At 35.0% G+C, this 14828-nt stretch overlaps 1 protein-coding gene across 5 annotated transcripts in view; it reads left to right on the forward strand.

The window, feature by feature from the left end:
* Positions 1-374: 374 nt before the first annotated feature.
* LOC129237001 (proton channel OtopLc) overlaps positions 375-14828 on the forward strand; it is a 122806-nt gene continuing 108352 nt past the window's right edge. For 4 of the 5 annotated variants that reach the window (XM_054871349.1, XM_054871350.1, XM_054871352.1 and 1 more), the window contains exons 1-2: positions 375-1029; positions 7122-7255. In XM_054871349.1, the coding sequence (XP_054727324.1) occupies positions 898-1029; positions 7122-7255 (266 nt within the window). In that variant the 5' untranslated portion in view covers positions 375-897. Of the gene's footprint in view, positions 1030-7121; positions 7256-11799; positions 11851-14828 lie in introns of all 5 variants that reach the window. The other variant, XM_054871351.1, reaches the window with a different exon arrangement.

Raw genomic sequence — 14828 nt, forward strand, 5'->3', positions numbered from 1 at the left:
GTTCGGAGTCGGCTTGAAACTGTAGGTCCCTCCGTTTGTGGAACAACATCAACACGCACACCACTGATAGGAGGGGGAGCTCGGCCAAGCACCTAACAGAAGTGTATGCGCCAATTATTTATTTTATTTTTTTATCGAAAAATTTTTAATTATTGATTTTTAATTTGACACTTGCGAACTCGAGGGCTGCAGATAAGCAATGCAGTGCGTGAAGGTCAAAATAAAGATTTCCATCACTCAAAATGATTTTTTTATATTTAGTAAAAAAGTAGTTTCAAAACAAGACTAGATTATATATTTTGCGCCACCGTACATATAAAAATATTTTATCAATAACTTTTTTGTTTCTCTTTTTCGTTTCAGGTCATATGAAATAAAAAAAATCAAAAGAAGCAACTTGGAATTGTTTTAAACCATTGACTGATTTACTCTGCCAAAAGTTAAGTAAAAAATCTAAATATTAAATTCTTCAAAAAAAAAAAAAAAAACAAAAAAAAAACCAACAACAACAAAACTTTATAAGTAGTTAGCAGCAAATCAAATTTACAACAAAACCAAAATAATTTTCTAAACTTTTTACATACAAAAAATTGTGTGTGTTACATAACAATCACAAAATTCTCAAAACAAAACGCATTGAAAAACAATTAAAATAAAATAGAAACAAAAAAATCAAAAGCAGCAACAACAATAAAGGCCTTAAGAAAAGGAAAAATAAAAATAAAAACAAGAACAGCCAACTACTACAAATCAGTTCCAAATCATTTGGCGCAACTTTTTTAGCGACCAACGCAAATTTTTTCTCATTTACTTCTACATCATCGTTTTCGTCATTTCGTCACGCCTACAGCAGCATCACATAAACAAACGTTCCATCGCCGGCAAGCGTAGAAAGGAATGCAGCGTTGTCCCTACATACATGAAATGCGAGAACGTTTACTGAACGAACAGCCACGTGAGTCAGTACCGTTGGAGCAAATGGAGCGCGCAAATTTATTAGACAATCGACAATCGGCTGATTCGCATCAGGTCGGCACAGTGGTCAAGGTAGGGGCTATCTACCATACTCGTACCAAGGATATGCAACAACGGCACTCTGCAACTACCGTTATCACTATTTCTCGCTCTCTCTCAATGTGTTCTCATTTTCGATATGAATAATTTTGGATTTTCTTAAAATTTTTAATGCATATTTTTATATATATTATAATATAATAATTTTCTTGTTCCTGCCTTGTATAGTTTGAAATGTGCCACTTTGAATTGTTTGCGTTTTGGCTGATGCTCCTAGCGTTGATAAATATGAAGTTAATATTCTTTAAAAAAGAGTTCTACCGAAAAAATACCCACATCTCTGAACATAAGTAACATTGGAATATCCTTGCACGAGTATTGATTGCCCCGTTTAAGTATTTTTAATGATTTTATGAAAATTTTATTAAAAAAATTCAAAAAAAAAATTATGAAAAAAAATTAATTATTTGTATATTTATATTTTATGCAAATTCATCTCAACACGAATCATTGTAAATTTAATTTATTTTTTTTTTCTTTTGCCATCCGACAATAAGACACAATTTTGTATGCTTTCGGTAAATTGGAATTGGATGTATGTGAGAATATCATTGGTTGCTTCAAGTTTTCATGTATAATATTATATTTGCTTCAAAGCACAACAACAAAATCACACAACCAGTTACACCAAATACAAGGTGGCGCAAAATTAATCACCCCTCGGAAGAGTTACAATTTTTGCAAATCGCATCGTACGTCAATAATATTCGACACTTAGGAATCAGATAGCTGCAGTATACAAATATAAGACGTCTTCGATTCGACACATCTCTGCTCGCTTGAGGAAAAAATGTATGTGAAAACCACAACGAAGTTACCAAGCATGATTCACCGCTAGCGAATGTGGTTATACCTCATAAAACTTCTCTAACTCACTATTTTCAACGCTGCCTACTCTCTTTCGAGCGAGTTTCATTACGACGCCTTCACACAGAGAGACTTTTGCCGTTTCAGCAGTGCGAATGTCCTTTTGATGTTGCTCATCATGTTCACACACCTTGCATGTGTTAGTTTTTAGTCTAAAGTCAACAACAGCATTGAGAAGACTGACCCACAAACGGGTGTTAACAGAGCACGAGCATCACAGTTGAAGCAACAAATGTTTACCTGGATCAACGCAGTCTTACTAATATTCATTAAATGCTTCCAAACGAAGCTAAAAGAAAGTTGAAGCAGGGGATGATCCGAGTAAACACATGGCTAGAAGACCACGGATTAAAACTGGCTACAAAGAAAACAGAGCTAATCCTTTTAACCAACAGTGAGATGTCCTATTACAAGTGGATATGCAAGTACTCGGTGCCACTTTAGCGACAAAAAGACTGACCAAATATCTAGAAGGGCAACTAGACTCAAGACTAACTTACTGGACGCACATAAATCACGCAGCCGCAAGAGTTGCCAGAGTAAGCAGCATGTTAAGTACGCGCATGGCAAACCTTGGAGGTCCAACTCAGAGGAAGCGAAAACTTTTAATAGACACGGCGAACTCGATTCTGCTGTATATATACTATACATATATATATATAATTGGCGCTTAGACCCTTTTTGGGTGTTTGGAAAAAGAGCTCCTCCTCCTACTTGTGGTGTGCGTCTTGATTTTATTCCACAAATGGAGGGACCTAAAGTTGTAAGCCGTCTCCGAACAGCAGATATTTTTTATGAGGAGCTTTTTCACTCGGAGGTTTGCCATTGCCTGCCGAGGGGCGACTGCTATTAGAAAAAACTTTGTCTTCACTTTGGTCTTTCACAGAGATTCGAACCTACGTTCGCTCTGAATCCCGAATGGTAGTCTCGCAGCAACCCATTAGGCTACGGCGGCCGCTGTTATACGGATGCGAAATATGGCAGATTCAGATTCTCAGTATGGCTTCTACAGAACATTATCCGAAGCAGCGGTTATAAGTGATATCATTCCTATAGATCTTTTAAACCAAGAGCGCAAACCGAAATGGGAGGCAAAAGTCTGAGATATTCCAGGACCGTGTTTCTCCGACATTAGAATTCAAAGACACACATTTGAGGAAAACAAGATAGAACTCTGAGCAGTATGGGATATGGAAAACGATACTAATATCCGATTCAAAAAAGTGGGTAGAAAGAAAGTGAAGTTAATATTAGGCGAAGAAAAACGGAATGCCGTCGCAAATTTCGTTGAGGATATTATCCAAATAAAGAGGCGTGAAACGGAAACTTATGCAGAAGAGAATTAAGAATGTTTTTTTTTTCAAACCTGTGTTACTGGACGTACTGGAATCTACGTTCTACTGTGTTACGCCTTAGTGAATGTGTCCTCCTTAAGACGCCGTCTTTGACCTCTACCTCGAAGCAACGCAGAAGCCGACCCGAGTTTGAGCAAAAAAACCGAGAGAAAGCAGAGATGTTTTTAGTGGAAAATAAGTATAATTTTCTGCAGCCCTTTTCCAGTGCTACCAAAGTATGTTTGTATACCAGTTCCTTCATCTATTCGCCACTTGCTAAGGCTTGGCGAATCGAAGAGGCCTTGACAAGCAAAGAAGCGCGCAAAGTCGAAATAAAGATTTGCATCAATAAAAAACATTTTTCTTTTATTTAGTAGAAAAAATAATCAAAAACAAAATTGGATGATTAATTTTGCGCCACCTTATATGCATAGGCATTCATAACTTAGAGCTTAAAAGGGATACTATTTTTAACTAATCGTTTAAAGCATGATTTTGTTAAATTTTGGCATTTGACATTTGTTGGTTTTTTTTGTAAATATGACCAAGTTTTTTATTGCTATTATACGTGAAATATATTAGGTGAAGTAAAAAGTTCAGAACATTTTCCGCTAGAAAGCCAGCTTTTTTGAAAAGTTTGCGTTTGGTCAAGCGAATTCTGAGGTAAATGGAGAGAAAATTCATTACTTTCTTCGGTACCAGTACGACCAAGGGGGACAGTTGATGCAGCCAGTTAAAAAATCTTCTATTGTTTACCAATCCAGTAGAGTATCGAATGCACTAGCAAGGAAATAGTTCCAATAATTCTATGCTGGTAATATGGAGGTTGAAGATAAGGCTCACTCTGAAAGGCAAATTGTTGAAAACGACAATCAACTCATGGAAGTCGTGAAGCCGGCCCGGCATGCGGTTCGAAATGAGTCATTGAAATTTTTTAGTCTCCGTAGATACCTTTGCTGAGAACGAAGTCTTGATGAGTCTTTGGGCATTTTAAACTTCCTCATCCGCAAAAATTCATTCTGTTGTTCAGGAACTAAAGATCACTCAAAAGGAATTTAATATAAATTACGTTCTCTCAAACTGGGGGATATTTTCAGATTTGTAAAAGAATCTGGAAAATTCTCACTATAGGACTAGCCATCTCTGTCTCTGTCTCTATTCTATACTATCTCTTTCTCTCTGTCACTTCTCTCCTATCTTCCTTGACTATCAATCCTTTAACTTTCCAGATCTTCGAATACAATGAGCCAGTTAGGCTGAGTGTTTTGGGAGTTACCATTCTCTCGATGCTTCTTGGCTCGCCTTTTTCAAATTTCAATTTCAGTTTTCAAGTACTTGTAACCATTTTAATTTCATCGCCGAAATAAAGCGAAAAAACATTCAGCACTTTTTACTTCACCTAATATAATGTACAGTTTAACTCTACTAACATCGGAATTGCCTTATTCATGACACAATTCTTTAGAAACTCGGAAATCCAGTCAGATACGCTCGTTCAGCAGCATTCAGGATGAAGTGATAATTTGAAGGGCGAGGTTTAGGGCACTAAGCGAGGCTAGTTTTCTGGGTTGTAGCCCTTGGTCGGGAAAAACCCTAGTCCTTCCGATAAGTAGAACCGGCTGCCATGGGAACTCTCTCCTACTTCTATTCACGAAACATCTGACCCTAGCTACCGAAATTTAAGGCAATTAGTTGGCCGGCTCTGAATTTGGCAGTGCCCATCTGATCATATGAATGTAGGGACACGTAATGTATGAAGTTTCAGATCTGCCAAAGAACTGCTATTACGGGATAACTCCTGTCACGGGATGTCTCCTGATGTCCCCCTTATAACATCTACACAGCGAGGCTACTATGCTCCCAGTTAAGGAGCATAATATGATATTCAGGAAACAAACAAACGGCATTGATCGACAATCCTTTAGCTTCAGCCCAACTACCACACATCGCAGAGCTACAACTGCCTCGCAGCACCCTGTAGAGGAGAGCGAACCAAACTTCAATGCAAACAGAAGTTCTGAAAAGGAAATGGCGTTGACTTGGATACGTTCTTAGAAGAGAATCAAGTGGCACCACACGCACATGATAGGAATCCATACGGAAACCGATTAAGAGGTAGACCCTCAATTTCCTGGAGATAGCGTTTAGAATCGGAGATAAAAAAGCCAACAAAAGCTGGAGGGAGCTGAATAAAGTTGATTCTGATAGAGTCGAATAGAGGAGTATTGTTGTGGTGGTTTGCTCCCTCGGAACCATAGGGAATTAAACATACATATGTGTGTGTATAAATTTGAAACTATTCAGTAAGGCCGTGGTTCCATTGATAACTTACGGTCATTTCCCGTCTCCTGATTCACTGGTAAAGAGTCTCGTTTGTCCTTTCGAGAAATCCAGTTATACTTTTTCGTTAAGTGGGGGAAGGTTATCCAGCTGAGCTCAGGGTCGTGAAACTACTGAGTGAGCGCTGCTTTAGTTCTTCCTCTCTAAAACACACAACCAACACTTTTGATACTTCAAAACATTGAGAAAGCGGCAACTCGGGATCACAGCATTACCTGACTACAGGATTACGATATCATTGACATTCCTAATAAAAATCAGAGTACAAAAGCAGCTAATTCCGTTTTTATTCCATTAAGCTATCGTAAACGGCAACTGGTTGGTATGGCTGGGTGAGTGGCTGTTTGAATTAGTATTCGAACTCTTGCTAGCCACACTGATAATGAAAATTTGGTATTAGAATTCATTCAGGAAAGTTCTAAATTAGAGGAGATAGTTGGTGTTTGAGGTTTAGACTTTTTTCGAAATATTAACAAAACAAATTTTCCGAGCTAGGAGACTTCGTTAAAGTAATTTTAAATTAGAGAAATTAGTTGCACTTGGAGTTTAGACTTTTCAAAAAAAAAAAAATATTAAAAAAAAGTTTTTTTAACTTGTATTTTTGTAAAAAAATAGATAAAAAGAAAACAAATTTTAAAATAATTTCTAATAATTAAATATTAAAAAATTTATGGGCTGGGAAACTTTGCTAAAGTAATTCCAAATTAGCGACGTTAGTTGCATTTGGAGTTTTGAGTATTTTAAAAAAATTAAGAAAAGAAAACTATTTTTTTAGGGATGTAAGACTTCGTTAAAGTAATTCTAAATTAGCGAAGTTAGTTATATTTAAGGCTTAGACTTTTTTTTTCGAAATATTAAAAAAATATTTTTTATGGGGTAGAAGACTTCGGTAAAGTGGTTTAGGCAGCCTTCAATATGAAAATGTAAATTTTGAATTAACATAATATTTTGTGTATTTATAACTGCTTTTTAACACATTTACCTAAAAATTTTGTCATTTAAATTAAGTTTTACCCTTAGCACTCGAGCAATTCTGCAGTTCTAACGCATGCTTTCGATTCCAATGTAATTTGACTTGACTTCCTTGCAATTTGAAAATAAAACAAAAATTTATGTCTGTTTGTAAAAAAATGTTTTTAGATGAATTTCGTAAAAACACAAGTAAAAAAAAAAGTTTTATAACCTTCCGCCAAACTTAAAAAGAAATCTAAAATAAACCAACATAAATATTGTTTACATTTTTTTCAATTTCCATTCACCACTACCACAACGCAACCAACGCCAATACGAAATTGCTACACAACAACGCCATCCGCTACGCATACGACGGCATTGCAAATCCGAAATAATTTTATAAATACGCATCATGGCCAAACACATAAAATGTGCTATAAAATAATGGTTTAAAAATTAAACAAAAATATTTTATATTTTCTGTGAAAAATGTTTATAAATAAAATATGACAACAACAATGAAACTACAATTAAATATTTGCGCGGGAGCAGCTACACGCCGATGGCTATCACACGAGTCCAGCACATCAGCGAACGCCGCTAGTGCCACGCGATCTGGGCGAGGATTTCAATTTGGATTTTGACGAAGATTTTCCGATCGATGCGCGTCGGCCTAAAAATGCCAAGTAAGTTTATTTGTAAATGAAACCAATATTTTGTGAAACAAAAAAAGTATTGTGTTGTACCCATTTGCACAAAAATTTTCCAATTCAAATTCGTTTTGCTGTCACACAACCCAACCACAATCCAAGTCATTAAAAATTTTAGTTAAAAAAAAAATAATAAAAAATAAAAAATTTTAAAATTAAGTAATAAAAAAATAATAAAAAAATATTAAAAAAAGAATAAAAAAAATTAATTAAAATTTAAGTGTAAAAACGCTCTATATGTTTGAGTGCTTCTTATTTTGAGCTCTTGCATTTTTGCTTGCATATACTTTTTTTTTAATATTGTAATTTTTGTGTTCCATTGCTGCAGGCTTCAATGAAATATTTGAATTAGCGTTAAATTCAATGCTAAATTTGCTAAATTATTTTGTGGCTAAATTTTGTATTTAATTGGCTGTCGTTTGTATGCAATTTATTGCTGCTTATAAATTTTTATAAACCCTGCCCTGTTTTCATGTGTAAATATTAACCCTTTGTGTGCCACCCCACTAACACAAAAACGAAATCAAAAACCACAAATTGTACACTCTTATCTACATACAACTTGCTGCCGAAAATATATACATAAATGGCCTAGGAAGTCTAGACTTAAATTGCGTATCTTAACTTGACTTAATTTTTTTGCCAATTTCTTATAAGAAAAGCTGTGCAAGCCCATCGTCAAAACTAAAATGTAAACGCAAGAAACTAGAGAAGATATTAATTTCGTGTTTTTTATTACGGCTTTGCGTGAGTTCTGAGCGGTGAAATAATCAGGCTTGCCAGATGTCTGTTTTTATAATAGTTCGAAATAAAGAGTTCGTCAGTTCCAAAGGAAAGGGAAAGAGTGGATCGTGAGTTTTATTAAACATTGAAGCTTTTTAGTACTTGCCGTGCCAAATAACTGGGTTAAGCAAATTTGGATTTTCTTATTTTGAAAGCGAAATTGAAAATTTGAAATTGAAAAGAAACGCCGCGTTTTTAAGAAATTTTACCTCGAAAACTATTACAACAAAAAAGTATTTATAAAAAATATTATAAAAAAAATTTTTAATTTTTATATTATTTAAAAAAAAAAAAAAAGTTAAAAAAAAATTTTTTTTAAGTACACAATTTTTAATAATAAATATATTTTATATGGTATAATAAAATATATATTTCAGCAATAATTATTAGACATCAGGCCAGTATCATTACAGATTGTCCAAAACAAAAATATATAGACTTTTTAATCGGTAATTTTGTAAAAAAAATAGTGAAGAAGATAGGGTTAAATTTACATATTATTTAAAAAAAAATTTTAATTATTTTTTAATAATTTATATTACTTAAACAAAAAATTTTTATTTTGAGAGAAATCGTACTAGAATCATTACAGATTTTCCAAAAACAAATATTTTTTTTTAATTTGAAATTTTGTAAAAACATACTGAAAAAGAAGACGTTAAATTTTTAATTATTACAACAAAAAAGATTAAAAAGCTTATTTTTTAGTAATTTGTTTAGGCAATAATTTTTTATTGTTAAAAAATCTTGCTAGGATCATCAGAGATATTCAACATTAAAAAATATTTTCTAAAAATATGTGAACTTTTTCAAAAAATTTGTGAAATTTTCATGCAGGCGTTTTTGTTTTATTTCTGAGAAAAGAAATTATTGTGGATAATTAAATACACAATTTTATTTTTGGTTTTTGATATGCTTAAATCTGGCATCAGTAAAGACTCAGCACGTCACGTTTTCGTAATATTATATTCCAACTTACAAGTGCAAAAAATAAGATTTTTGACGATATTTAAGGTTATGGAACTTGTTTTTTAACCCTCCGTTAGAGAGATTTTTTTAAATCTTCGGTTGGACACCCACCCGAGTCAGGTCTTTTTGGGTCCTGTTTGAGGATCCCTTTTAGAAGGTTATATCCATAAAGCGATAGAAAATTAAATTTTAGGAAGTTGCCTGCAAGCTCAAGTCGTTAGCTATAATAGAAATGCGTTAAATTCACGTCCGAAGTGGAAAAAGTCTGGCCAAACCCGGGCGCTGTTTCTATTTAAAATTCCTTTGTTTATATGCAAAAAGTCTTTATATGCCTCTGAGAAACCGTCTGCTGAAATATAAAAGCTGATCCATATAAACTGACCCATAAAACACCCAAGGAACAGTAAGTAAGGATCCACTAAATTTGACTTACGATATCTATCCTTCCCTACGGAATTGTAGTCTGGTGGACGGTTCTCGACAAGACTACTATTAGAAACAGGCTTCAGAAGGTTCAACGTATGGCGCTTATATGTGTCAGCAGCGCTCTTAAAACCACACCCTCTGATGCTGTGAATGCTCCTTTCTTCTTACAGAGTGCAGACTGCCGCTCGGCTTATCGCAACTCATCAATGACGCGTTTTAGATGTTGGACACTCGGCCATTACACTCAGTCTGGGTCCAACCAATCTTGTTGCGTTTTGTTTGAATGAACCTTATTTTATAGGTTATTTAGTACTAGAATTCCAGCTAGACGTGAGTGGGTTTACAATATACCTGGTCTGAAAAACTTCTTCCTCTTCTTCTTGTTTGGCGTGATAACCGCTTGAGCGATTTTGGTCGAGTTTGATAAAGCGTGCCAGGCGTTTCTTTCCCGTGCACACCGGCGCCAGTTGGAAACACCAAGTGAAGCCAAGTCCTGATATTTCTAAGGCAGAGGAGGCCTTCCTCTTTTTCAACTACCACCAGCTAGTACCGCATCGAATACTTAGAGCCGCAGAGTTGGCAGGCGGGCCACATGACCTAGCCAACAAAGCCGCTGTCGCCAAAGGTCGAAGACGTCAACGGTCGGAAAAACTGCTTACAGTTACTTGCTGATGGCTCAAAGCTTTACGACAAAGTTCGCTTTGGTGTCTACTCTAAGAAGCCAAAAGTAGACGTTTCGGCTCGTTTTTCTAATCCCTAAATTCAGGCTGATATCCTAGCTATTAATGCGGTAGCTGAGAGGTTAGGCAAAAATGTGACTACTTTTAGAGATATTTATATTTACACCGATAGCCAAAGCGGCGATTAAATCTCTTGGTGGAGTTGTGACTAATTCCATCATTTCACGCAAATGCCAATCGTCTCTGAACGATATGGCGGTATATTTCCGCATGCATTTGGTATCCCTTAGTGGGGTTGGGACTAATTCCATCATTCCACGCAAATGCCGATCGATTTTTAACCGCATTCATTTGGTATGGATGCGAAGGCATAATGACATACCAGAGAACTGTAAGGTAGACAAATAGTGAGAGAGTTCACTACCACTCGCCTCTCTTTTGGTATTGGGGTTATGTGATAAGTACATCCCAATATGACTTCAGTCAACACGAATGGGTACAAACAGAATTTGGCCAAAATTGGACGCCATGCGCTCAAAGGCGCTATTTAATCGGCCAAGGAAAAAAATCTCTATGTTAGTTGCTATGATCACAGCACTGTCTCCTATGCCGACATACTCTCAAATTACACGCACCTCATTTTGACTACTGCAGAAGCTGAAATAATGAGTCGGAAAAAGAGTCTGAGTAAGATATTTTTTCTGTCACTGTCCCGCGTGGTATGCCACTAGGTTTTGATACTTCCGCTCGTCGTTATTCAATGATACTGATGGCCGTAGAGATATAAGTGCCAGCCAGATGAATTAGTTTGCACTTAAGACAAAATGGCTTCACGAGATAGTAGATAAAGTACTACTGAGGTGTCACAATGTATCGGCAACCATCTACTTTCCAACCTAAGATAACTCAAAGACAAAAAATTGTGGTTTACATATCAAATTCTGATTTTAAACGGAAAGAGTGCTGCCTCGAGATACTGTTACGATATTAAACGAGATGCCAGATCAAGCAGAAAACGTAAATGGTCTGGGAGGGCATACGCTCAGTTCAGAGCAGTACTTTTTTCTACAAGAGCTGAATCACTATGAGGTGACATCAGTAGCAGAAGTCACAATAGACTCTAAGATCGAGCTGCATATCTCTCTTTTGTATCTTAGCTTGAAAACAGTATATTTAACGCTGTTGCATAACCTCAAATAAAGCTAAAAGTAGTAATTTTTGCAGTATATCAAACATCGTCCGAGAATCTGATTAATGATCCAAAAATCTGGTTCATTATTCTAAAATTGTATCGCCGTATCTAATTTTCCAAGCAAATATTTTATTTGATAAGGCAACATCGACGAAGTCTTAAAAATTAAAAAAAAAAAAAATAGAACAAAAAAAAGGAAATTAAAGCAAAAAAATGGTTATTTTAAATGATTTGTGCCAGGTTAAGTTACGTCCAATTAAGTTAAGTCAAGTCTAGACTAACTGGGCTTTTACGCTTCAGATAAGTTTTTTAAATAAAATATATATCTTTTTTTCTTTTCCTTTACTGTCCGTGTGCGCTTTTTGTTGGCGTCAAATAAAAAAAAAACACAAACAAATTTTATATATAAACGAAATTGAATAAAAAAAAAAAAATCTCAAATAAAAACCATTCACTCACCAAACACACAGAAACCACTCCAGCAACGCTCTGGACCCTGTTTCGATTTCATCAGTGAAAAGGTTCGACTCCTCATTTTTCTACATTTCTTTCATTTCGTTGCTTTATTGCGTTTTTGTTGGTTTTGTAATTTAGTTTTTTTATTTAAATATTACTCATGGCTTATGTACTCTATGTATATTTGTATGTAAAGGAAATATATTTTTTTTTTGCAGAAAATGCCAATATTTTGTAGAATTAATTTGTGCACAGTTCTTTGGAATTCTAAAATTTAAAGAATCGCTGAAAAAAAAAACAAAAAAAAATTTTAACAGAAATCCCTACCCACTTAAGGATGTTAATTGGTTCATTTATTTGGTTTGATTCTTTGAATTAATTTTTTTTGTCACTCTTTTATTAATTCGGTATTGGCCAAGTGTTTTGCCTGGCTTTTGTTTTTACGCATGAAATTTTTTGCATTTCTGTTTATGCGTGTTGTTGTTCTTGTAGTTATATAAAAATTTAAGGGTTTTATAAAAATTTAACCATTAGGCCAAGGGTTTAGGTATAGCACATGAACGATTACTTTTGCACGCAACTGTTAAGATCTTATTTGTTATGAATACTGCACCAGTGCACTTTGGTTTCGGGGAAATTGGAGGTTAGGTGCAGTAAACACTTTGGATTTGCATAATTTACATAACTGTGTATGAGTAGGTACAAATATTTTAAAAATTAAAAATAAATATCTAACATTTAGAGAATAAATTAAGCCTTTGACTGGCATTGAAAATGTGCTAATTGACCACTGAGAACATGACAAGCACTGCATTTCCACCAACTTGAAAGAAAAGTTTGATATACAGAGTCGTCTTATCTCCCGGTGATTCCGAGGGTATCAGTCTGGTCTTGAGGGGAGCCTCAAATGTTTCGCCCAGTGGTAAGGGAGTTTGCTGCAGAGCTGAGTCCGAGTACTTCATTGCTTTATTACACTTCCAATCAAACAAAATCGTATAAATGTGGTAATAAGTAAAAAAGAAATTATGTAAAAAAAGTACTGATCCTTAATAAAACTCCTCGAACAAGTCTACATATTCAGAAAGTTGCCAGGCATATTTTTACTGGCAGCAGAGAACGTCTAAAACAGAGAAGGTGCATTTCTATACTAAAAATCGCGAGCAATATTTACGATTCTAAAAGACAACTGACTCGAATAGGAATGAAATTGGAGCTAATCGCTTTTTAGCATCTAGAGCTGCTGCTTTGCTGTTTTCGAGGGCCAAATTTTATTACCGAAGTTGCCCATTACTTCTTGTAACCGCAACTCTAACTCTCTCGCTAAGCAATGAATTCCTCTTTTTGAGAGACTTTTTTTATAATTCAACAATTTATTATTATAAATTTGGAGAATTTAGGGGCCTATTCAAAAGATGGTTAGTCCATTATTTTAAATAAAGCAGGGGGTTTCATTTTTTGGATATTTGTGAAGGGAGATCAAAAGAAACGAGTAAACAAATCTATAAAATTAACATTAGCAACGTAAACATAGTTTTCGAAATTTATGGAAAAGTGCAATATAGCTGGGGAAATTCAATATTAATTTTTTTTAGGCATTGTGTAAATATTAAATTGAAGAGAAAAATAGGTGGACATTTCTCAAAATCTTTTTTTTCTGAGTCATCATAATGTTTATTAAAAGAAGTAACTCATAATTGTAAACAATACCTTTTGAAGTAAAGAAAGTGGCAACGCCAAAAAATATTTTTCACTCAAAGCATTCCCTATCATAATTTGTGCGGTATCGTATTACTTATGATTAATTCATATCATGTCCGCGTTAAGAATTAGGTGGCAACACCATACATAAATAATTTTAACTAAGGTTTCGTTTTTTCTTTTTAACCCACAGTTTAAGCTCCAGTTAAATTTTGTTATTAATTTAAAATAATTTTTACAATTAGATGGCAACACCGTTTATAAATAAATCGAGAAAAAAACACTGTTTTTGGGTCTTCCCAATATTTGTCATTACTTAAAACTCATAATTTTAACCATCATTTTTGAACTCAAAATGTGCCAAGGCTATTAAAATTGTTTTTTATTAAAACGTTACCTATCATTATTTGCGTGATACAAACATCCTATCACTTATAAATAACTCATATAAACTTCGTCTTTAGGGTTAGGTGGTAACACGATACACAAATTATTTTGATTAGGTTAGGTTAGGTTATGGTGGTAGTCGGTCTGCACGACGAACTCACTTAGACACTTAGACCTTACAGGTCCATTGTGATACCACTGTGCTACACGGGAACCTCATTTACATTACTTCGTGGAACCATTTTGTGGCTCTTATGAAACGTAGTATTGATGCCAACCCCACGCCAGACAGTTCTGTAAGAGAATTAAAAAAGTATTTACCTAGACAACCTGCTCTGATTTTAGCTAGGGCTGGACAATTGCAAAGGAAGGGCTCAACTGTTTATTCCTCTTCCTCATCTCTACAACTTCTACAATATTCATGGGAGAATACTCCTAGTCTCAAATACTACCTGCCAAATAGCCAGTGACCGGTTAAACAAGCCACGACCTTCGAGATATTGTCTCTTGAGAGACTAAGCAATTCCTTTGTCCTTTTCTGGTTTATTTGCGGCCATAGTAGCCTAGCTGTTAGTCACGTATCTTCATTTCTCCATGACCTATTGACCTCTTGGATAATGTTGTTTTTTATTATTAGTTTACTCGTGGCCATGGGTATTCCCATGGTACTTTTATCACTGAGCAGTTGGAGAGCAGTACCTTTTCTGGCTAGCTCATCAGCTTTACAGTTTTCCTCAATATCTCTATGTCCCGGAACCCAAATAAGGCTGACCTTGAATACATCACTAATATCATTGAGAGCTGCCTGGCATGCCTGTGCAACCTTCGATCTTAGTAAAGCCGCATTCATTGATTTGATGGCCGCCTAGCTATCCGATAATGTATTTATAGTCGTTTTTGTTATTATTTTGATTAACACTTCGTACATTTTTTTGAATTCACATCTTAAGCTCCAGTT

This window comes from Anastrepha obliqua, chromosome 2, assembly GCF_027943255.1.
Source record: "Anastrepha obliqua isolate idAnaObli1 chromosome 2, idAnaObli1_1.0, whole genome shotgun sequence".
Lineage (NCBI taxonomy): Eukaryota > Metazoa > Arthropoda > Insecta > Diptera > Tephritidae > Anastrepha > Anastrepha obliqua.